Genomic DNA, 21,923 nt, shown 5'->3' with positions numbered 1-21,923 from the left:
TAGATGATGATGAACAAGAAGAATCACATAATCATGGAGCACAAGAAATGAAATTAGTAAGAGATAGGATCGCTCAAAGTTTGATGAGTGCACGTAATATGAATGTTTGAAGGTAATATGAAATTTATGGTGGTTCTTTCTTACCGATGAAAGGCAAATTATTATAATTGTAAGGAGCTTAATGTAATTCATATACTTATGATAGTGTTTAATATTATTCTCTTGGTAACCATGATTTATAAAACTCCAAGTATAGTCTACAAAATTTATATAGACATAAAATTGAAAAGCAATTATGTTATAATACATTACCAAAAAAATAAGGCAAAAACAAATTCTAAGATTAAACTGGTCATTTACAAGTTTAAAACTCTTTCAAAAAGCTAGTTTACCAAACAGTTTGTCTCTGCTTCTACCATTCACAGCACTTACAAAAAGCCAGTTTACCAAACACTCAGCAGCTTTGCTTGTCAGCTGCTTATTCCCAGAATTAGCCACAGCCAGCTTATTTTGGAAGCCACAGCTGTACCAAACAAGGCCTAAATAGAGATGGATAAACCTTATCAGTTTGGTGTGTTCTCTATACAGTCTATTGAATTGCTGATGATGCAGACCATTTTATCATCGATAGTAGAAGAGTGGAAATGCAGGGTGACGATATCAAATACAAAAGAAAGCCCCAGCATTCGGAACATAAGTATGACGTATATTAAAAAGCGAGCCTCCAGATTCAGTATCATTGCTATAGAGGAATAAATAATGCTGAATGCAGAAAGGAGAGCAGTCACACGGAGACAGAAAACTGAAAAGTTGCTACATCTTATAAACGCCTGGGTGATGTGATATACTTCATCCCGCAGAACAGCACAAAACTATCATTTGTGATTGAAAGCTCATATTGAGTTCTCATATGGTTAGTACAATCTTGTCCTGCCCCAAAATTTGCAAAAGCTTCACAGACATTCCGGTTCAACTCCTTTCAACTCTTATGTGAGATTCCACCAAGGCTCGTAGAAAGTGTTGACTAGCTCGCCAACAAATCTGCTATAATTGTCTCAGAGGAATTAGCAAGCATCCACACAAAATAAGTAAAATAGAAAGGAAACAGAATTAACAAGCATTCACTGATTTCAATCATTCAAAAAGAACATATGAAAGCAAATCAATTGTAATACTAACAAAATGAACATGAAACCATGCTCAAACGGCTTCAAAATGATACATTTCAAAAAATGTTGGTGACGGAGGAAAGGATTTGTGTAATTATGTACTGTAAATAGCTATAAAGTCTCAATAGTGCACCAGAAATCTGAAAGTTAAGATCATGTATTGTACCTACCATGCATTACAATACTTTGACAAGAAAAAATCATCGTTTAGTTGCACCAAAAAGGTGGAGTAAGGACAGTGTATTGTGTAATTGCTTATCACAGGACAAATTGCTACGTTTACAAGCATCAGGAGTCAATCTTGTAAGTAGCTTTAAAGTCAAAACATATGTGAGTTAGGTTGTGTTGCAAAAGAGCAAATAAGAGTGGGTTGAACAGGAACAGTTCAGGAATGAAGCTCTGTCTTGCATGACATAGAGATATCAATATTACATCAGAAGAAGATTAGAGAGATTCTAAGTAAACCTTAAAATTTTATACAAGAACAATCTTCACTGACAGAGACAATTCAGTGAATCCTTCCAGTGGCTACTGGCTACTAGTGTGTATAAAAGTGTAAAAGAGAGTAATAAAGAAATTTATACCAAAGATTTAATTCAAAGGGGATTGTTAGTTCACACTTCACAAAATGGCAAGCCATAAGCAAGTTTTCAGGATCCATGACAAAGGGTACTAGAGTAGTAGTTAGTTTATAGCAGACGTTAGATCCAATAAGGGGCAGTTGCATGCTATAGTGACATTGAATCGCCACAGTACTAAAAATCTAATATGTATTCTTCCCATTCTAGCCACTAGCCAGCAGCTTTTGAACCAGGATACAAAGGGCACAAAAAACAGTAGCTAATCACCTTGTGTACAATAAGGAAAGATAAAAGCAATGCTGAATATCAGTTAAAAATGTCCAGGTAACATAATATATAAATATAACATTAGCTCTAAACACAAAAATGCAATAAGTTTGAACGTATTAGGATGAAAAGACTCACAATGATGTTGTCAGATGTCTTTGAGACTGCCAGTTATCGGTGAAACTAAAGTTTCTCTGTAAGTGACTGCTTCAAACTTGTTACTCCATATAGGCCTGATAACATTCGTAAATACCTTATCATTTGGTTTATATACTGACAAGTAGCCTCCTTGTTGTATTTGTACGCCAAAACATCCCCATTCTCTAGAATCCACAGAGGTTTCACCATTAATATTTCCTCATATATCTGAGGTACAGTATGAAAAGTCAGATACAGAACTTCAGTCCAAGACTCCATGACCCCATATTCCTTCATCATCAGAATCCTCACCAGCCCTCTGTCATTATATACACAGAGATGATTCCCTGAAATCAAAATTCCACCAAAACCATACCAGGGAATCGGCATTGCCTCCAGAAATTTCTCCTCAGCTAAACTAAAAGGCCTAATCTCCGTGCTGTCAACCTCCCACCACTCCTCAAACCACAACCAATGCAGCACTCCATTCACAAAACCCCCCTGCCCTCTCATGCAATTGTTCTTTGGGCCTGGATAGGTGTTCCATGCACCTCTCCTCAGCGAAAACACCTGAATCATCGGTTTCTCCCCACCACAATCATCAATTTCAATATATGACCCCTTCACTACTTTGTAATCATCATTGATTTCATCATAACCGAATCCATAATACTGCGGAGAGCACGAAACACCACTCGGTTTCGGCAACACCGTGTGGTCTCCAGTACAAGGGTTCCACAACACAAAATCCTTGCGAACCTGAACACAAATAATCCCATTACAACTACCAACATTCACAATCTCGGGAACGAAATCAAGACACACCGGAAACTCCAGCTCTCTGATTGCGACACGGTCACCTCTGAAACTCTTCAAATCCAGCTCAGCGTCCTTCACACCCTTCAAATCCGCCAAGCCCATGGTGCTGGGCGGCTTCATGGAGAACTGCATCCGCATATCGCCGTCGTTTCTCGGCGTCGTATTTCATGTGCTTCTTGACGAAATGAGGGTCGGCGATTAGCGAACGCCATGTCGTGCAGACGCAACGGAATCGCATTAGGGTTTTGACCGGCAGTCTTGCGAAGATTTCGACGACGACGTCTTCGTGGTTGGTGAGAATCGCGGCACAGCCGTCCGGCTTTGAAATTTGAGCAATTTGATCATCCATAGCAATTTGAGCGCTGGCTATGAAATCGGTTTCCATTGGGGTCTGAGATTGGCTCTGTTCGTCGTTTTGGGAATGGAAGTGGAATCACAGAGGAGCTAAAACCCTAGAAATCCCTCTTAATCTCCCTCCTCACATCTCACAACTATATACCTTCTGTCGTTAAGTTCGTAACTAGGAAATTACTTTTTACCATCCTAACATTACAGTTTGCTCTTCATAGTTCAAAAAGTGTTCAACTTCACCCCAAAAATGTATATATATTTTTTATTCAAAATCGTGGTATCCTAAGGACTAATTCGCTAGAGGCTCGGAGCACACCCAAAACTAGACAAGAATCACTAAACTACTTTGCATGGTTACCCCAAAAACATGTCAATCTCGCTCTCCGGCAGATTGTTGCTATCAAGTATCAACCATGATCTCCAAGTTCCTCAAACAGAATCTCGAATGAAAACCGGCCTTGGGTGTTGGAGCGGTACGGTATGGCCTTCGGGCATCTAATCCAGCCACAACGAGGGAGGCTCAAGGATGTTTGGTGTAAGCAAGACACGAAGACAACAACGATCCTTATGATCGTAAGTAAGATGTCAATGGCATTATCAATCAAAATCAGTATTCGTCTTGATGTCATTGGAAGGCCAGATATATTGATGCGAGCCAGCAAAGTTCTTCATTGCACTGTGGAAGGACGTCCATACAAGATGAATGTGGCGGTCATTGTTGCTAAAAAGCTAATGATCGACGCTGAAAAGCTTGATACAAAGTCAGCGATGACATAAATTTCGCAAGTCGGAATCAAGTAAATAGATTGGGGGCCCAGCTTTGTTGGGAAACCCAAGCACAATAGGGTGCCTAAATCAATTATAAAGCCAAATAGATGGCCTAACTGGGTGTCCGAGAAGAATGATGCATGGGCCCAAGCATGGACTAAAATCGTGAAAACTGGTTTTGGTGTTTGGGAGCCTGTGAATTAAGGGAAAGAAGAAGGAATTCTATTTTCTTTAATTCTACAATCAACAAACTATGCAATTGTTCATAGGAGCAGCCTTGTTTGAATAAATGAGCTAGAGGTTTCGAATATAAATAATCTATATGTAAGGTTATCTTGACATGAGTACTCAATGAAATGTTCATCATTTTCTTCAAAAACTTCGAATAACATATATAAAAGAAATCCACGATAGAATAAGATACCTTAACATTCATCCTGAACTAGAGTATGAGCCACTATGTGGTATTAGCCTCTTACTGTTAGCACTGGGTACATATAAATTGATCAGGATTATTATGATTAACATATAGTTAACCACTGCAAGAGATCTAGTGGGGTTTTTGTCAAGCTGGGTGTGCTCCCCAACCTAGGTTCGAATTCCGAAGTTGTCAAAGTGATCAAACACTATGCTGCAATGCATAGTTGGAGCATTTCACATGCGTCGTGAGATTGACTTTTAGGCCTAGAAAGTCTTTAGGGTACCCTAACACTATCAAAAAATTTGGTTAACATATATATAGTTGTAACATGCGAACGTGTAATGAAATACATTTAACTGTAGAATTTACTTGTTTTTATCTTTAGATGTTACTGTAGTGTGCTATTGCACATTACATTTTATAAAAAGAAAATGATATGTTATAAACAAAATTATCGATCTTGGCACCATAATAATGAGAAAAACATTAAAAGTTTCGCTAAGAACTTTATCATTTCAGCAACACAAAATGGAAGCACTAATATACAGTTTGTTAAAAAAAAAAGACATTGTTTGTGTGTTGTTTTAACAGATTCAATCCGACTATAAGTCATTTTTTATCAAAATTAGTATCAAAAGTTCGAAACGTAACAAACCAAACAAAATAATCTTGAAATATCGAAATTCACACGAAGAAGAATTAATCAAATACGTACTAAGAAACTATTTGAAAATGTAAAACTCTGGCATGCAGTATTGCAGAGTATAGTCCAATAATATTAATCCTAAAAGAATATCCCAAGAATGCCTATAACAACGATCATCCACCTAAATCTTGCTCCATTAAAAAAACTGGTAGTTGCTGCTGAGGTAGCAGTGGGGCTTGGGCTAGGAGCAGAGGAAGCTGGCATCACAGTTATGAACAACTTCTGGGGTCCAACTTCACAGTGCTTAGAAACACCACAAATGTACCACTTTCTTCCTGGAGTTGCTAGGTTTATCACATCCTTTCCACTCGTTAGTGCCACAGTGCCTGCAGGAGCTGCACATTGTTGGAACCCAGTTCCATTCACTTTGAGAACACTGTGAGCTCCTTCTGGGTAGTTAAAAACTGCATATACGTAATGGATCAAAGATTAGAAAGGTCGAAGAAATTATGTAATTCGATGAAAAGAGCATTACAAGAAGTTGTAGAGAGCTTGGCATAGTGTAAATCTACATACCGAGGTTGTCACCAACATAGAAGAGCTTTCCCTGAGCCCAGGCTTGGTAATCAACATTAATGGTCCAACCTTTGTCATCGCCAACAGTAAAATCTGTGGCTAAAGTTGAAGGGGCAACAATTGCTAGAATGGCAAGGCTGATGAAGAAGAGCTGGGAAGAGGCCATTTTGACGAGTACGTATTGATCGATCTGTTATGCTAATTAGATTCTTGATCTCTTTCTTTCTGTGAACTTGATTTGTCTTGAGCTCGATCGATCAGTTGGTTTTGGTTGTGAAACATGAGTTCAATGCTAGACATTTTATAAGGGTTGTGGATCGACTTGTGTTAGTCTAGAATCAATATAGGGTGCAGTAGTCCCAGGACGGCACTGCTAAATTGCCGAATGGCATGAAGAGATTTCAGAGTTGAATACGTACGTACAAGTTTCACATTAGAGATTATTATTTCCTTGGAGCCATTCAAAAAATGGTTTCTGTTATTCTATAATGTAACGGAGGCCTGCTATAATTTTAGACGCGTTGAACAAGCCTTAATTAGGTACTCAAGTATGTCGTAACTACTAATTAAAGCTCGATTACATGCATGCCTGCGAGCTAGCTATACCAACATCTCAATAAACATGGCTACAACCATGGGTGGTGCTCTTTGATATCACCTGAAAACTAAATATTATGTATGTGTAATCATCTGAACGTCCTGAATCGACTAAGATGAGCTGCCGAGTTCGCTTATGACTCAAGCTAGCTAATTGAATTGTTGATCTTTATGAAATGAGAGTACGGAACAATTTTGCAATCACAAATTTTGGTCTCGATTGATTGTGTCCACGTACTAAAGCAATATTGGTACGTGAGGATTAATTCAGCTCTATCTTCCAACTTCACAACTACTGTTCTTCATGATTAAACATGATCTTCACAACCAAAATTCACATTCATCAGTAAAACACACAACTACCCGTCCAAAACCTATGTCTTCCACTCTTCCTTGATAATTAGGTATATAGGCGCAGGATTCTGGTCAGGTGCCTTTTATTCAACATTGAGAAAATTACAGTATAGATATGTGTGATATCCAATTTGGGAAGGGGGCGACAAAATCAACTACATAGATAGTAAATGTGTTCGATCAAGCTCCACATGTAGGAAAAATATGAGTATGCTTGATTGGAACAACAAAAAATTTAGGACACGATCCTCACTAGCTATACTAGATTTATATGAGAACAGTACGTAAATTAATCAACCCGTTCTAGTTTATCTCGGATGGCTGAAGACTCCAACGGCACGTCGCAGGAAGGCATTGTAGCCGGAGGAGGGAGCATAGTAGTCTCCGGTGTGCCCCCATTCTTCACTATAAAAGCAGACTCCATACCCCATGTCAAATGTCTCTCCATATGACAATGCCAAAACCACACACCTGCAACAGAAATAACATCATCACTCTTCAAATCTCACATCTTACTAATTACAGGTTGTCTATGTCATACATTGAGTAATTACATCTAATTAAACAAAAATTATCCATGTAACAACTATATATCTTTACTAAAATGACAACAAATTTATCCTCGTAAACAGGTAAGTACCTAAGAAAATCCCTCTTACTTAAGGGTTTTAGTATATACGCAAGTTTGGAGAGACATATGTAAGTATACCTGGATTATCAGCTACGAATCGGATAGCTAACCATCCATTTTTTGGAGTTATGAACGTTGCTACAAAAGGAGGATCAATCAGATTGAAGGTTTTTGAGTCCCTCTCGGCGAAGTAATTCCCAAAACCAAACCCAAGCACATAAAAGCTAAGTCCATGGATGTGCATTGGATGATTCACGGAGGCTCCCTCCACATCAGTTCCTTGAAATACCATCTCAACTGTTTCATTGTATTCCAGCATCGTCACCTTTGTTCCTTGGACTGTTAAGCCTAAATCTATCGCCGTTGATTTATCGGTGAAGTTAAAATAAACAGGGGGCTCATCTGGGAAATCTGTTTCGTAAATCGGCTCGCTTATGTTGCTGCATGCATGTATATAAATTAAGATCCATCAAAACCAATTTTCAAGTTAATTATAACCATAACAAAAGCTAGCATGATAGCATATATATGTACATCTAGGCTATCTAGCTCACAGTTAATATGAATCTTACTTGTAGTAGGCTTGCAAAATAGATTCTGATGGATTAACCCAACTAATATTGTTGACGCTTGCAGCCCAAGATATGTTGACACATGAGGGACCTAAATCTGGAGTGCAGTAAAGAGCGTTGGAGGAAGCTGTTATATACATTCTCTTAGTAACGTCACTCTCTGTTGGGACATTTATAGGATATTCTGGGGTGGCTAAGCTTCTTATTTGCTTGATGAAGCTATATGCTGGTTCTTGGGATAAGGACATGGGAAGGAGTTCAGGATATACCGGAGCATCCAAACTGGAGTAGCTACCATTATATTCAAGGATTGCAACAGCATCATCCAGATAGCTAGATACTGTGTCAATTGTAGCACTCACATATTCTCTTGCAACCATGTAGTAACTCCCCAGAGTCGAAATATTTGTGTTGAGCAACAAATCCATTGTTTGTCCAGGGCTTATCATTATGTAGCTTGATTCAAGGGGTTTCGTATAGGCACCATCCATGCCAATCAAAGTGAGATTATGCTCAGCAATTGCAAAGTACATCTCTGCATCAATGTTTGCGTTCAGAATCCGAAGAAGATACGTCTTGCCATAGTCCACCTTAAACCGATATGATGAATCTACAAGAATGCAATGTGGAAGTCCATTAGGTAGGTGAACCACCTTTATAAAAACGTATATATGCTCTTTTCAAAACGACATATAGATGCTTACTGGCCGAGCATAGAGCAAAATCCCCAGGTTGGCCATTTATTGTGTAAGCAGCTGCTTCGGGTAAGTTGGTAGCATTTTCTGGCACCATACATTCGTCAATCGTTTCTTTCAAATTTCCCATATACCAAGATCCTGCAATTGAATCAGTACTGTAATTAACTTTGCATATCTATGATGAACATTTGCTTGCTAGTGCATAATTGAATACTGAACATATTTGACTAGGCCAGTGTGTAATTGTACCAAACACAATGCTCTCCTCTTCATCAGGCACAGGAAATGGATATGTTGTTCCAAGAGCAGGCAAGACGACAATGGTTCCATGAACGCTAGCTCTCGTCCAGTCACTATGAGCATGCCACCATACAGTTCCTTCTTCTGTGGTCAAATTAATTTGATAGGTAAAATTTGTTCCTGGTGAAATTGGACATTGTGTCACAAATTCCGGGCCATCAAACCATGGATTTCTGGGTTGCTTTACTCCATGCCTATACCATCATATATACCAATTAGCATGCTCATTTCAAACATAAAAAAGATGAGCAATTTTAAGAATGTGAAATTAATGGAAGTAATGCCTCATGTAAAGTGTACAACAAACAAATAGGGGAGGAATTGAAGAGAGGTGAGACTTGCCAGTGAATGGTGAAACCATAAAATCCTTGATTGTAAACATTAACATAAATTGTATCCCCTTTGCGAGCACGTAGTTCTGGACCGGGAAAACTCTCGTTTACTACTAACATAAGCTTTGACTCGCACAATCTTGTGAAGTTTACCTCCTTAACCTAGTAAATTAATCAAAATATTGATTAACAAGAAGCACATAAATTTGTATAATGTTAGCTGGTCAGGCTAGAATTAGTTCCTGTATCATGCATGCAGGTACTGAGGGAAGCATGAGGATCGAGCTATAGAATGAAAAGCACATGAATTTCTGTAATGTACGATCAAGGTGAGAAATAAAGCATCAGATACTTACTATGAAATCGTGGTAATGCACTTCGGCTCGAGCCAGAGATATGAAGAGCTGTAGGATGATAATAAGAACAGCGAACGCCGGAAACTGTGTCGACATTGCCGGAAACTGGGATTTGATTATTGTGCTGGGCGCATTTGTTTGTGAACTAAGCTGCAGGGAGTTGCATGAACACTCACTTTGATTTATTGCTCTCCTCAGACTGTTGCTTTCCTCTAGATCTTATTATCTTAACGAACTGTCTTACCGAAAGGTCTGAAACATAAAGGCCAATGGTTAACGTGTTCAGCTGCCTGTTCACAATTTATTAATAGAAGGAAATGTTTTGAAATGGCGTTGGGTGAGATTAGTTAGAAAAATATCGACGACATATATAAGTGATATTTTTCTCTTAATTAAACATGCCGAGTGGTTTCAACTGATGAGATGGGTCTCTGTGGTCAATCGATCACTTCGATATGATTCTCCTTAGTATCCAAGGATACCAGTCCTGCCATGGTTAACCCTTAATATAATTGGATAATTAATTAAAAAAGAGGATAACTCGACCACAGTGTTATGAAATGGTATTATATGCCACAGTATCCAATACTGGTTTGTATGATTCTTTATTTGAACTTGTACATGTGTTAATATCAAATAAATTAAGCTAGCTAGCTAACTAAGCAGGTTGAGGAAGAGAGCGAAGGCTCCCAACCTTGCAAATATATTGAGCAACGGATGGGGGGTTGATGCCTTGTTGGCTTTCAGCAACGGATTCGACGGCGAAAGTTTGGTGGTGTCTTTTCTAAGCACGTTTTGATGTGTGCTTGTTTTTCTTCACTTATTTTTTTCTCGTGCATTACGTACAAGAAGCCAAGAAGATTCCAACAATTTGTACGTCTTATATATCTGTGGTCGGTAATGGAACAACAACATGCTTGATAGCAAATCCCGGTTTCTTTCTACTCTCTAACCGTGAATTATACGACCAAACCTCATAATCAGTACGTAAAATCCCACAACCACCGCTCCAAAAGCCATGAGTTTCTTGAGTTGTGTAGGGGCTTGGATATTCATAACTTGATTAGACTTTTTTACTATACATATGTGTATAGCATACATCAAGCTGTAAATTGTCCGATCGTCTTGCATTTTAACTTGTTAAACGATCGGACGGTTCACGGCTTCATGTATGTTATACACGTACGTATATATAGCAGCTAAACCCACAAATTAAGTTCAATAGTTCATAACTACTTTTAGCTAGTACGTACGTAGTTGGCATGCAAAGGCTATTTTACATGCATGATAGGCTAGGTAAGCTTTCACCTCCCTATAATTTCCTGGAGAATCATGGCAACAACAGCATAACTCATCGAAAAATCTGATCGATCGACAGTTGAGTCTTTAGCAATAATAGCTACCAATAATCGGCGCCTTGGACCCCAAAGCAACTAATCTCCCACAGGCCGCAGTCCCCACCAATATGTAATTGTGCATATCAGTAAAGGCAACGCTGTAGCCACGTATAGAAGCACTGAAATTCTCCAACCTTTTAAAAGACATACTAATTTTGACGCTGAAAACTGATGTGAAAGGTCACACCAAGATGGAAGATCGACGTACGAGAGGAACAAAGGCATATAAGCAAAATTTGCCAAAGCATTACAAAGTGAATGACTCCACAAGACTGACAAGAGTAGTTAGATCCGATCCATCAGGCTAGGTGACATCCATGTCAATAATGCAAGGTAAACGTCCAACATGCATGACTAAACATACATGAGGGGGTTTGCATGGCCTCAGGACCATATATAGTGACGAGTGACGACCTCTACAAACAAAGAGGCCGGAGCAAAAATCTAATAATCGCCAAGCATTTAACCCCTTCAAAAGTAGGAAAGTATATCATCAACATGCATCAAGCAAATGCCATACTAAAATTACAAAACCATCTTGAATCAAGTGATCATAGTTATAGGGGTAAGTGGTAACTATCTTTAATTTCGTTTTGCTGGTGTTATATGATTGGCTAGGAACAGCACATGACAATGTCACGTGGTGAACTCGTGGCACTGCCATGTGGTGTTCATAACCAATCATATTACTCAAATTCATGTGGGGACCAGAATGGGGTGAAAAAAATAAAAAATAAATAGACCAATCATGAATAAGATAAGAACACTTAAGCCAATAACATTATACGAGATCAAATGCCACGTGATGTTCCAATTACAAATAATAATTTCCCCATTTTCAAATGTCTATTCTTTTCAATCACATGATACCAAGAACAACGCGCCTTACACATCATTTTTTTTAGAAGTTTTAACAGCACTGGTACCCCAGCTTTTGTGGCACAGTCAAAGTGATTCCCAGACTTTAAAAACTATCAATATGGTACCCAAACTTTGTTTTTGCTACCAAAGAAAGGCCTGAGGCCAATTTCAGTCACGATGACGTCTGTTTGCTGACGTGGCCAGTATCGGGTCCACCAAAAAAAGGACAAAAACGACATTTTACACAGTCTGCACCCAAATCAAGTCAAAACTCGACTTCCCCCGCTCCTCCCTCAATTTTCATCTTTTCTCTCCGCAACCCCTTTTTCTTGAAAACCCTAAATTGCAGAGGAGACCGACGCAGCCGAAGCTCTCTAGCCAAAGGTAAGCCACCACAGCCCCATCTCTCTCTCTGGGTTTCAGCTTTCTGGTTTGATTGGTTGATTACCGTGTTGAATCACGGTAATCAACCAAGTCGAGTACGCCCTCGAAGCCGTCCGCACTAAGGGATCAGGGCCCTTCAGAGAGAGGCCGCAAAGAGAGATGAGATTAGCGATGAGATTAACGATGAGAAACTCGTCGCATTGCTCGAGAGGGGCGCGATTTTATTGGCGAAGAGAGAGGCCGCAAAGAAAGAAGGTTTGATTTGGCTCCGATTCTCTGAGTTGTTTGTTTGATTTTGTTCTCGGTGGTGTGAATTTTAATTTTGAGTTATTGATTAACTTTGGTGGTGGCGGAGGAGAGGAAGCTGTAATTTGGCTCAGATCTCGAATTGGTTGTTTAATTTTGTTATTCGGTGTTGTGAATTTTAATTTTGAGTTTTAGATTAACTTTGGTGGTGGCGGAGGAGAGGATGGGTTGGAGGTTTTAGGTTTTGGTTGCTAGGGAGGGTGGGATTACATCAATTGTTTTTGTTTGTTGTATTGTCATTGCTTCATTTTTATGAGCTTTGTGTAATTGAAACCAGTGAATGGTGTTATTTTTTATGGATGATTTGGTTTGATTCTGTATTTACTGCGAAATATGACGTTCTTTGTGTTTTCGTTTTAATGCTCAAGCTGGTTGCTTTATGCTTACTGAAATTTTTACTTTGGTGAAAATGAAAAAAAATAAAAATCTATGTTTCGTAGAACATCCAGTAAAAGTAGAAGCATATGTAGGTAGTGATGAGTGTTTAGAGCTAAAGATATGATGAAGTGTGAGCTCCAAATATGAGTCCCTGCCTGCTGTGCATTCTTAAGGCTAGGTTGAGCACTTCTTACATGCTTAAGAATATCTGGGACTCTGTAATTTCTGATGTGTTTAACTTTGTTATTTCTATGTAGTGTACGCAGTGATACTATTCCTCGATCAATTCCTATCAGAGGATCCCTAGTATCAAACAATTACGTTAAAGTAATTGATAACCATGATGGAAAGGGTTGCATTCAAGTACAGATTAAGGATGGTAAAACGGTAGCTGTTAGTGCTAAGGATATCAATGTTGTGATTTTTACCAATTCGGAAATCAAGGCCGTTGTTGTTATTGTTCCTGGTGAGTGAGTATAGTTCATGGTTTAGCTTTACACCCTCCTGTTTACATTGATGTATGTCGACCATGACTGACATTGGTTTCAATTTCTATTCTAGAATACTTTAATGGTGGTGTTGTGTTTATTAGGTATATTGTAATAGTATAGATAATTCTTTCTGGTTTCAATGTTGGATTGTAACTTCTGTATTTATGCTTCTTGTTATGGAGGATCATCTTGGTAGAAAGTAAAGCATTAGGATTGGGTTATCATCTTTAAAAGGGGAAACTTGATTCGAGTCAAAATCAGTGATTTTCCTGATGTAGGTCTTCAACTTCGAAAAATCATAAGTAATTGTAAGAAAATCTTTTTTGTGCGATTCCAGTTCCAGATTGATCTTTAGGATGTCTATTTCAAATGTCATGAAGACACGAAGCTTTAATTCCTAGTTGAACCATATCGTTTTTATCCAAAGACTTTTCTGGTCAGAATTTCAGTTAGGCACTTTTCTGATTTTGTACCTTTCCTTTTAGTCTTAGTGTTTGCCTATGATTCTTACTCTTTTTGGTATGATATTATATAGATATATAGATTAGACTATAAGGTTCTTATACATGTAATTTGTTTCTCAAATTCAAGTTAGAGATTAAGGTTTTGGTATGCTTAAAGTTGGCTGAACATTAGTAGTGTAGAACTTTTTTTACTTGTTATCTTCTATTAGCTGTCGTTGTGGTGATCTAATCTAGCTACTTAAGTTGCAAATTTTGTGCGTTTCCTTTTTGAAACATTAGAGTGGTTATGTTTAGTTGCTAGAAGTTTAATTGTGTTGGAAATGTCTTGTTGAATTGTGAAGCCAAATGTGGTTGTTGAATTGTGTTGGAAATGTCTTGTTTGTGTTCCACAGGTCCAAAAGGCACCAGCCCCATCTAAGGAATCAAAACCTATCAAGGACCAGGTCATAAAGTCTAGAAAGGGATGGGAGAAAATGAAGTTGGCAATGGAGGGTAGTTATGCTGGAAATGGTAATGCATCAGCCGGCCTCAACACAACCTCCTACTCAAAGCAGCTAAAATCATGGAGCAAGGGGTGCTAAAAAAAATGAATGTGCAGAGAAACATAATGTGTACTTCATCATGTTTTGGAATCAATTTTTTGCAAACAATCTGATTCCTTGAGTTTTTGGAAACCAATTAAGCTTAAATTCTAATGCATAGTATGTTTCTCATGTTGAACTGATGTTGGTTTTAAACTTTTAATGGTTTTGATTCAATGATATTGGTAGCCCTTTTTGGTTCTATGTTTGAATTTCTATGTTATATTTTCAGCTATTGCATAATATTTATTGTCAGCCGATAAACACAACAGCAGTGCCTAAATTTTACTAAACTGATCAATGTGATACCCAGGATGAAAACCCAAGATTCAATTTTAAAGATTTTGGAGGGAAAACGGTTCTGGAGAATTAGAAGGTTATTTTTGTCATTGCATCTTTTTTTGGTGGGCCCCATGCCGGCAACGTCAGCAAATTAACGGCACAGTTACGGAAATTGGCCTCAGTCCTTTCCTTAGTAGCGAAATGGAAGTTTAGGTACCACATTGATAGTTTTTAAAGTATGAGTACCATTTTGACCATGCCACAAAAATTAGGGTACTGGCGGTGTATTTTCCTCTTTTTTTTTATCACCGTTACGTGAAATGTAGAGTAGCAGAGTAAAACATGAAGAGTTATAAATTTGTCAAATGTGGTAAATTTTTTGTTAAGATCGTAAATTTGTTTAAATAAATTGTAATTTTTGTTCAATTAGTTGTAAAATAAATGCATGCATAATATACGTCCTCACACCATAAACATTGGCTGTTGCTTTCCTGTTGTGGACTGAGTTCATGTTTTTTGGGTTACTATCAAGTATCAACTAGTCTTCATGGACAGGCGAAAGACGGTACTCGACACCTCTCTTCACTCTAATTTTTTAAATAATGGCTAAATGAACTTGTAGTTGTTACATGTGTATAATGAAGCACTTTATTCAAAAGTACCTTGATGGACTAAGCATTTTCCTCATTTACTTAATTTAGGTACCACATAATATTAGAGACGAATTTTCTCTCTCACATAGCTTCGAGAAAACAGGCGATAAAACTAGGGTTTGGCAGAAGCGAAGAAAAGTTGGCTGCCTGTCCGGTGAGGCCCCTGAGTCGGCTATGGCTCCTTGGCTCATCGACTAGTGGCAGGTGTTGCCGGACGGGTTCTGTGGGTCTCCAGACTCTCAATTTGGGTTCCTCTCACGATCGTTGGGTTTCTTGGATATTTGTTTTTTCTTCTCTCAAACGGCGACACGTGTGTGCCTTGGGTAAGTAAAGTTTCTATGGAGGTGCACTGTGGTGGTCGGGCAAAGATGCGATATGGGTTCGATGTTGGCGGTGGTGCGATGTTGGCGGTGGTATAAGCTAACTTGCGGTGTGGGTGGTGGTGCGTTGGTGATGATGCAGTGACTTCTTTTTGGGCATGGATGAGAGGGATTGGGCCTTCCACGGGTTTGGCTGGGTGGGCTTGGGTTCCTATGGTAGGCCCGTGAGCTTGACAATGTCTTTGGGCCAATTTTGGCACGATAGTAGGTTTTGTTTAGGTTTTGGTTAGGTTTTTGGTTAGGTCTAATAAGTCTCTTCTCTATCGAGCGAGCCTTTGTGTGTCTTGTCATGGTCGGTGTGCTACTTTTGTGGTGTTACTCCTGGGGATTACTGGCGTTTATTTCGGTGATGTTTGGTTGTCAATATGATGGTGGATTGCCTTTACATGTGGTCTGGTGGTATTTGGACACGGTATTGAAGAAGGGGAATTGACTCGGTTTATTGTTGGTGGCGAGGTTGTCGTTACTCTCAGGGCTGGGTAGCTATTTTCGAGCGCTAAATTGGGTTAGGGATTGGACCCATTTAACTCATTGATGTTGCTTTTGGGAGTTTATTGGAACAGTGCAACAGAAAACATATTTAATGTATCATTACACGAGTGAAATAATTTAGTACTTTACTGCTTCTTAAATCGATATGAACAATCAATAATTACTCTATTTGATTCTTCATCAATTCCGAGTTACTTGGGAGAGTAGCAGAATCCAATGGAACCTCACATGAAGGCATTGTAGCCGGAGGAGGGAGCATGCTAGTCTCAGGTGTGCCCCCGTTCTTCACCATAAAAGCAGACTCCATACCCCATGTCATATGTCTCTCCATATGACAATGCCAAAACCACACACCTGCAGTGCCGTAAAATCATAGATGTAATTTTTTAGAATCATATCTTAGTCAGTCTTTTTAGTCTATATGCCAGTTTAGAGAGATATGTAAGTACCTGGATTATTCGCTATGAATCTGATAGCTAGCCATCCTTTTTTGGGAGTTATGAATGTTGATACATAAGGAGGATCAATCAAATTAAAAGTTTTCGAGTCCCTCTCGGCGAAGTAATTCCCAAAACCAAAACCGAGCACATAAAAGCTATGTCCATGCAAGTGCATTGGATGATTCGCTGAACCTCCCATCACTTCAGTGCCTTGAAAAACCATCTCAACTGTTTCATTATATTCTAGTACCTTGACCTTTGTCCCTTGGACTGTTAACACTCGATCTAGGGTCGTCGTTTTTTCAGTGAAGTTAAAGTAAACAGGCGGCTCGTCTGGGAAATCTGTTTCATAAACCGGCTCGCTTATGTTCCTGCATGTACATGAAGATCCATCAAAACAAAATTTTCAAATGAAAGAAAACCATCACAAGTTAGCTTCCATGTATAATGTACATGTATCTTACATGTAGTAAGCTTGTAAGATAGATTCACTCGGATTGGCCCAACTAATATTATTGACGCTTGCAGCAAAAGATATGTTGAAGCATGTAGGATCAAAATCTGGAGTACAGTAAAGAGCGTTGGAGGAAGCTGTTATGTACATTTTGGTTGTAATGTCACTCTCTTGTGGAACATTTACAGGATATTCTGGTGTAGCTAAGCTTCTAAGTTTTCCGTAAAAGTTGAATGCTGGTTCTTGGGATAAGGAATTAGGAATCTGTTGGGGAAATAAAGGAGCTGCGGAAGTGGTATAGTTGCCATTATATTCAAGGATTGCAATTGCATCATGGTCAGCTATTGGCTTGTCAACATTAGAATTTAAGTATTCTCTTCCGACCATGTAATAGCTTCCCAAAGTCGAACTTGTGTTGAGCAACACGTCCATTGTTTGTCCGGGGGCTATCACTATATAGTTTGTGTTGATGGGTTTTGTATAGGAGCCATCCAAGCCTACCACAGTGAGGCTGTGTTCAGCAATGGCGAAGTAAAACTCTTCATCCATGTTTGCGTTCACTATCCGAAGAAGATATGTCTTGCCACAGTCCACCTTACGACGATAAGTTGTATCTACAAGAATATATATGCAATGTGAAGTACACACTAAATTAAGTAAATAACTAGTTAGGTAAACCACATGATGATATATAGCATATATATGCCTACTTGTAGAGCATGGAGAGAAATCTCCAGGTTGTCCATTTATAGTGTAACCAGATGCTTTGGGTAAGTCAGAGTTTGTTGCAGGGTCCAAACACTTGTCAACCTGTTCTTTCAAATTTCCCAAATACCAAGTACCTGCATTTACACAAGTGTATACTTAACTTAGCATATATACCGTACTGTTTAATACTGAACAATATGAAGTTATTGACTAGGGTCAGTGTATAGTTTTACCGAACACAATGATCTCCTCTTCATCAGGCTCAGGAAATGGAAATGTTGTTCCAAGAGCAGGCAATACAGCAATGGCACCGTGAACGCTTGCTCTAGTCCAATCACTATGAGCATGCCACCATAGTGTTCCTTCTTCTGTGCTCAACTGAACTTGATAGGTAAAATTAGTACCAGGTAAGATTGGACATTGTGTCACATATTCTGGGCCATCAAACCATGGATTTCTTGGTTGTTTTACGCCATGCCTGGATCATCATACCAAGTGTTTGCATGTTAATTTACAAAGATAAAAGATGATCAATTTAATAATGTAAAGTACAAGTATTATATCAAGTAAAGGAAGCAATATATAAACAGAGAGGAGGTCGATCGTGTGAAGGGACTTGCCAGTGAATAGTGAATCCGTAATATCCTTGATTGTAGACATTAACATAAATAGTGTCTCCTTTGCGAGCTCGTATTGCTGGACCTGGATAACTCTCGTTTACTACTAACATGAGCTTTGATTCACACAATCTTGTGAAGTTTACCTCCTTCACCTAATTGATTAATAAAAAATTGCAATTACCAAGATGCACATTCCTAAATTAGTTAAAGATCAGAACAAATTAGTTATGTTATGATTCCATGCATGATCGAGTATAGCTGGAATGAATAACGCACAATACAGATAATAGTGTTTACATCTAGAATTAATATTTTATTAGACAATAATTGTCTAAGTGAATATTAATTAAATTTATGGTTCACGTTACACCGGTGAGCCCAAATTGGGTTTACAAGTGATGACCCGCCAACAGAACCAGGCGAGCTGAGTGACATAGTTCGCGTGCAAGATGACTTCGCGTAGGAGAAGGACTTCGCGACTTCGCATAGGAGAAGAACTTCGCGAAGAATCAAGAAGAAGAGTTCGCATACAAAAAGGGGACTATATGAGGCGAGCTCCGCATGGTTGTTTGATTGGAAAAGAAAGCTATTATTTTTAATTGCATAAAAGGGGCTATATGTGCGCGGCTCGCCAGTGGAAGCGTTTGCATGTGTTAAGGTTTCTATTCCTTAATCACATGTATGCAAATGCATGTGCATCCAGTAGTTTGAAGTCCTCAAGGTTCGCAAGTCTCCATGAGTTGAGTTGTTCTAACTCAACTCTTCTAGATAGAGGCAATTAGTTACTTCGCCGAAACATAATTATATCAAGCAAGTGATTAATATTGCCTACGCTACATTTACGTTGAAGACTTCCACAAGTCTTTGACTCGCTTTAGGCCAATACCTATGGCCCTAAAATAAGTCTACATACGTGATTAGAACTGCGTCACCCAGCTACGTGGTTGCCAAGAAAAACGAGACCTTGTGAAACTCAACTGACTATGCAGCAAAGACCGAATCCTTATCAACAACTAACGAATTCACCTCTATATAAGGGAATTCGAGGATCTGGTCTAACTCTCACAATAACTTAACAAAAATACAATATAACTTTCAACATAATTAAACTTGACGCTAAAGCATCCAGCCTTAGCACCTTTTTCTTTTGAAGGGCTCCATGGAGCTTTGCTTTAGTTTCCATGTTCGCTTCTCAGAGCTTTGTCTTTTTTCCCTTCCTTTCCAGTTGATGCTTTGCTCGACCTTACATCGAGTATCGATATTGTGACGCTCAGGTAGACTACTGTAAGTCCTTACCTAATACGCAAGGCGAATTTGAAGAACCCTACGGTGGAGTTGGTGCTCTCTTCATCCTTAATCGCTTGATTAGAAGCAGAAGGCTAAACGCACCCCACTACTACGACCACTACTTTTTGCGTCCGCGCGGTGGCATGCCCGCAATCTTTTTTTTTTACATTTGGACCTATTAAGTTACCTCTCTACCTCTGTTGAGGATTGTGCCCAAAACAACTAGAATGCTTGAAGGGAATAGATAATCGAACTGGGAAATAAAGCATCAAAAATTTACTTACTATAAAATCATGGTAATGCACTTCGCATTGAGCAAGAGAGATGAACACCAGTAGGATGACAATAAGAACAGCGAACACCAGAAACTGTGTCGCCATGACTGGACTACGTACTAGTACTCCTCAAAGATTTCAATCTGTGCCGCGCGCGTTTGTTTGTGAAGTATTTGAAATCTAGGGAGCTGCAGATTTGCGCACACTTGCTTAAATTTATTTGTTCCTCAAGTATGTTGATTTCATGTAGGTATATGTTCTTCTTAACAACCTTTCTTACCAAAAAGTCCGAAAACTACGGTACGGGGCCAATCATTAACGTGTTCACCTGCCATTTAAAGTTTACCAAAATTGAAAATGGAGTTTGAATCTTGACGAAAGAATCATGATATTTTGCTCTCGATCGATCTCCAAAAACTCTCAGATTATCATGTCCAATGTCCATATTCAAGGTCGATCGAAGAGTTTTCTGCAAGCACTACAACAATAATGGTATTACATCCAACAAAGGCATAGAACAAATTTGTTCCCAATTACACTGCATTCAGTGACGGGACGAGTGCGAAAGGTTGGTGATACTTCTAATATTTCATTTGTCTTTTCCACATTTTGTAATTGATTTTGGTTGCAAGAAGATTTTTGTTGGATTTGCTTTTTAAAGATAGGTAGTACTGTAGTAGCTTGATTTCTTGGCTTTACAATCACAAATGCCATGGCCGGACTCGGTCAGGTAGTTGGCAATTAAGCTCGGCCAGGTAGCTGTTGGCAAGCTGCCTTTCCATTTTTATATTTCCCCTTGGGCCTACGCAACTGTGGTAGCTACTAATATCCTTGATTGTAGACATTAACATAAATAGTGTCTCCTTTGCGATAGAGGAGGACTGTGAAGGGACTTGCCAGTGAATGGTGAATCCGTAATATCCTTGATTGTAGTCATTAACATAAATAGTGTCTCCTTTGCGAGCTCGTATTGCTGGACCTGGATAACTCTCGTTTACTACTAACATGAGTTTGGATTCACCAATCTAGTGAAGTTTACCTCCTTAACCTAAATGATTAATCAAAATTGTGATGACCAAGAGGCACATAATTTGACAAAACATTGGCATTAGTTCTTGTATCATCGCATCATTGCATGCAGGACAGCAGGAGTATCTAGAATGAATAACAATACTAAGCTAGAATGCTTGAAGTGAATAGATGAATGAACTGGGAAATCAATCATTGAAAAAGAACTTACCATAAAATCGTAGTAATTAATGCACTTCGGCTAGAGCAAGAGAGATGAACACCAGTAGGATGACAATAAGAACAGCGAACGCCGGAAACTGTGTCGACATGACTGGACTGGTAATACTCTTGACTGGACTGGGAACTGTAGGGAGTCGCATGAACGCTCACTTAATATGTTCCAATTCCTCTTATCTGTTGCTTAATTTCTACATATATGTTCCTAAAAAACTGTCTTACCAAAAGGTCCGAAACTTAGTAGGCTAATGCCATTCATTAAACGTTTTCGATCAGCTGCCCTTTTTATTCCATAATTTAGAAAAATGGTTGAAATATATGGCATTGGGTGAATGAAACAGTATTTTGAAAAAGCCTGGAGTTTTGTGCTCTCGGTCTCCAATTACTCTCATCTCCATTCTCCTTTTCTTTGAAGATCTGGGTAGAACTATAAAACTACAATGATGGCATTTCAGTTTGTTTTTTTTTTTTGGGAAATATGATGGCATTTCAGTTTACTTGTCCGTGAGATATATAAAGACACACACAAGTACAAATCTTTGCAGATCTATTCTCCATAGTCCATACTATAATAATGGTATGATAAAGCTAAGCTAACGAAGAGACCCAAAGGCTGTAGCTTTAGTAGTGCATTGAGTAACGGATG

The 21,923-nt window shown here is 38.8% G+C and overlaps 4 protein-coding genes across 4 annotated transcripts; all 4 read right to left on the bottom strand.

Moving 5' to 3' along the window:
* Window positions 1–642: 642 nt before the first annotated feature.
* On the bottom strand, window positions 643–3,365 carry LOC101301028 (F-box/kelch-repeat protein At3g06240-like). The gene is made up of 2 exons (XM_004303878.1): window positions 2,156–3,365; window positions 643–1,041 (listed from the first exon to the last, which is right to left on the bottom strand). The coding sequence occupies exon 1, from the start codon at window positions 3,110–3,112 to the stop codon at window positions 2,201–2,203; it is 912 nt and encodes a 303-aa protein (XP_004303926.1). The 5' UTR covers window positions 3,113–3,365; the 3' UTR covers window positions 643–1,041; window positions 2,156–2,200.
* Window positions 3,366–5,298: 1,933 nt separating this feature from the next.
* Window positions 5,299–5,902, bottom strand: LOC101304408 (mavicyanin-like). The gene is made up of 2 exons (XM_004305825.1): window positions 5,737–5,902; window positions 5,299–5,624 (listed from the first exon to the last, which is right to left on the bottom strand). The coding sequence occupies exons 1-2, from the start codon at window positions 5,900–5,902 to the stop codon at window positions 5,299–5,301; spliced, it is 492 nt and encodes a 163-aa protein (XP_004305873.1).
* An 880-nt stretch (window positions 5,903–6,782) lies between these two features.
* LOC101300745 (putative laccase-9-like) lies at window positions 6,783–9,724 on the bottom strand. Its single transcript, XM_004303877.1, has 7 exons — window positions 9,577–9,724; window positions 9,231–9,382; window positions 8,838–9,082; window positions 8,595–8,726; window positions 7,891–8,500; window positions 7,397–7,758; window positions 6,783–7,158 (listed from the first exon to the last, which is right to left on the bottom strand). The coding sequence occupies exons 1-7, from the start codon at window positions 9,670–9,672 to the stop codon at window positions 6,977–6,979; spliced, it is 1,779 nt and encodes a 592-aa protein (XP_004303925.1). The 5' UTR covers window positions 9,673–9,724; the 3' UTR covers window positions 6,783–6,976.
* A 6,681-nt stretch (window positions 9,725–16,405) lies between these two features.
* LOC101304120 (putative laccase-9-like) lies at window positions 16,406–20,212 on the bottom strand. Its single transcript, XM_004305824.1, has 7 exons — window positions 20,039–20,212; window positions 18,468–18,619; window positions 18,081–18,325; window positions 17,850–17,981; window positions 17,150–17,753; window positions 16,695–17,056; window positions 16,406–16,599 (listed from the first exon to the last, which is right to left on the bottom strand). Exons 1-7 carry the CDS (start codon window positions 20,132–20,134, stop codon window positions 16,406–16,408), a joined length of 1,785 nt encoding a protein of 594 aa, XP_004305872.1. The 5' UTR covers window positions 20,135–20,212.
* Between the last annotated feature and the right edge of the window lie 1,711 nt (window positions 20,213–21,923).

Source organism: Fragaria vesca, linkage group LG6 (genome assembly GCF_000184155.1).
Source record: "Fragaria vesca subsp. vesca linkage group LG6, FraVesHawaii_1.0, whole genome shotgun sequence".
NCBI lineage: Eukaryota > Viridiplantae > Streptophyta > Magnoliopsida > Rosales > Rosaceae > Fragaria > Fragaria vesca.
This window is presented reverse-complemented; position numbering and strand designations above follow the sequence as displayed.

Bases quoted from the DNA above. Each gene is read 5' to 3' on its own strand.
- LOC101301028 (XM_004303878.1), bottom strand. From the start codon at position 3,112: ATGCGGATGCAGTTCTCCATGAAGCCGCCCAGCACCATGGGCTTGGCG.
- LOC101304408 (XM_004305825.1), bottom strand. From the start codon at position 5,902: ATGGCCTCTTCCCAGCTCTTCTTCATCAGCCTTGCCATTCTAGCAATT. The intron at 5,625-5,736 runs GTATGTAGATTT...ACGTATATGCAG, and splicing joins CTATGTTGGTGACAACCTCG to TTTTTAACTACCCAGAAGGA.
- LOC101300745 (XM_004303877.1), bottom strand. From the start codon at position 9,672: ATGTCGACACAGTTTCCGGCGTTCGCTGTTCTTATTATCATCCTACAG. The intron at 7,759-7,890 runs GTAAGATTCATA...ACATGCATGCAG, and splicing joins ATTTTGCAAGCCTACTACAA to CAACATAAGCGAGCCGATTT. The intron at 7,159-7,396 runs GTATACTTACAT...TTTCTGTTGCAG, and splicing joins ATTCGTAGCTGATAATCCAG to GTGTGTGGTTTTGGCATTGT.
- LOC101304120 (XM_004305824.1), bottom strand. From the start codon at position 20,134: ATGGCGACACAGTTTCTGGTGTTCGCTGTTCTTATTGTCATCCTACTG. The intron at 17,057-17,149 runs GTAAGATACATG...ATGTACATGCAG, and splicing joins ATCTTACAAGCTTACTACAT to GAACATAAGCGAGCCGGTTT. The intron at 16,600-16,694 runs GTACTTACATAT...ACGGCACTGCAG, and splicing joins ATTCATAGCGAATAATCCAG to GTGTGTGGTTTTGGCATTGT.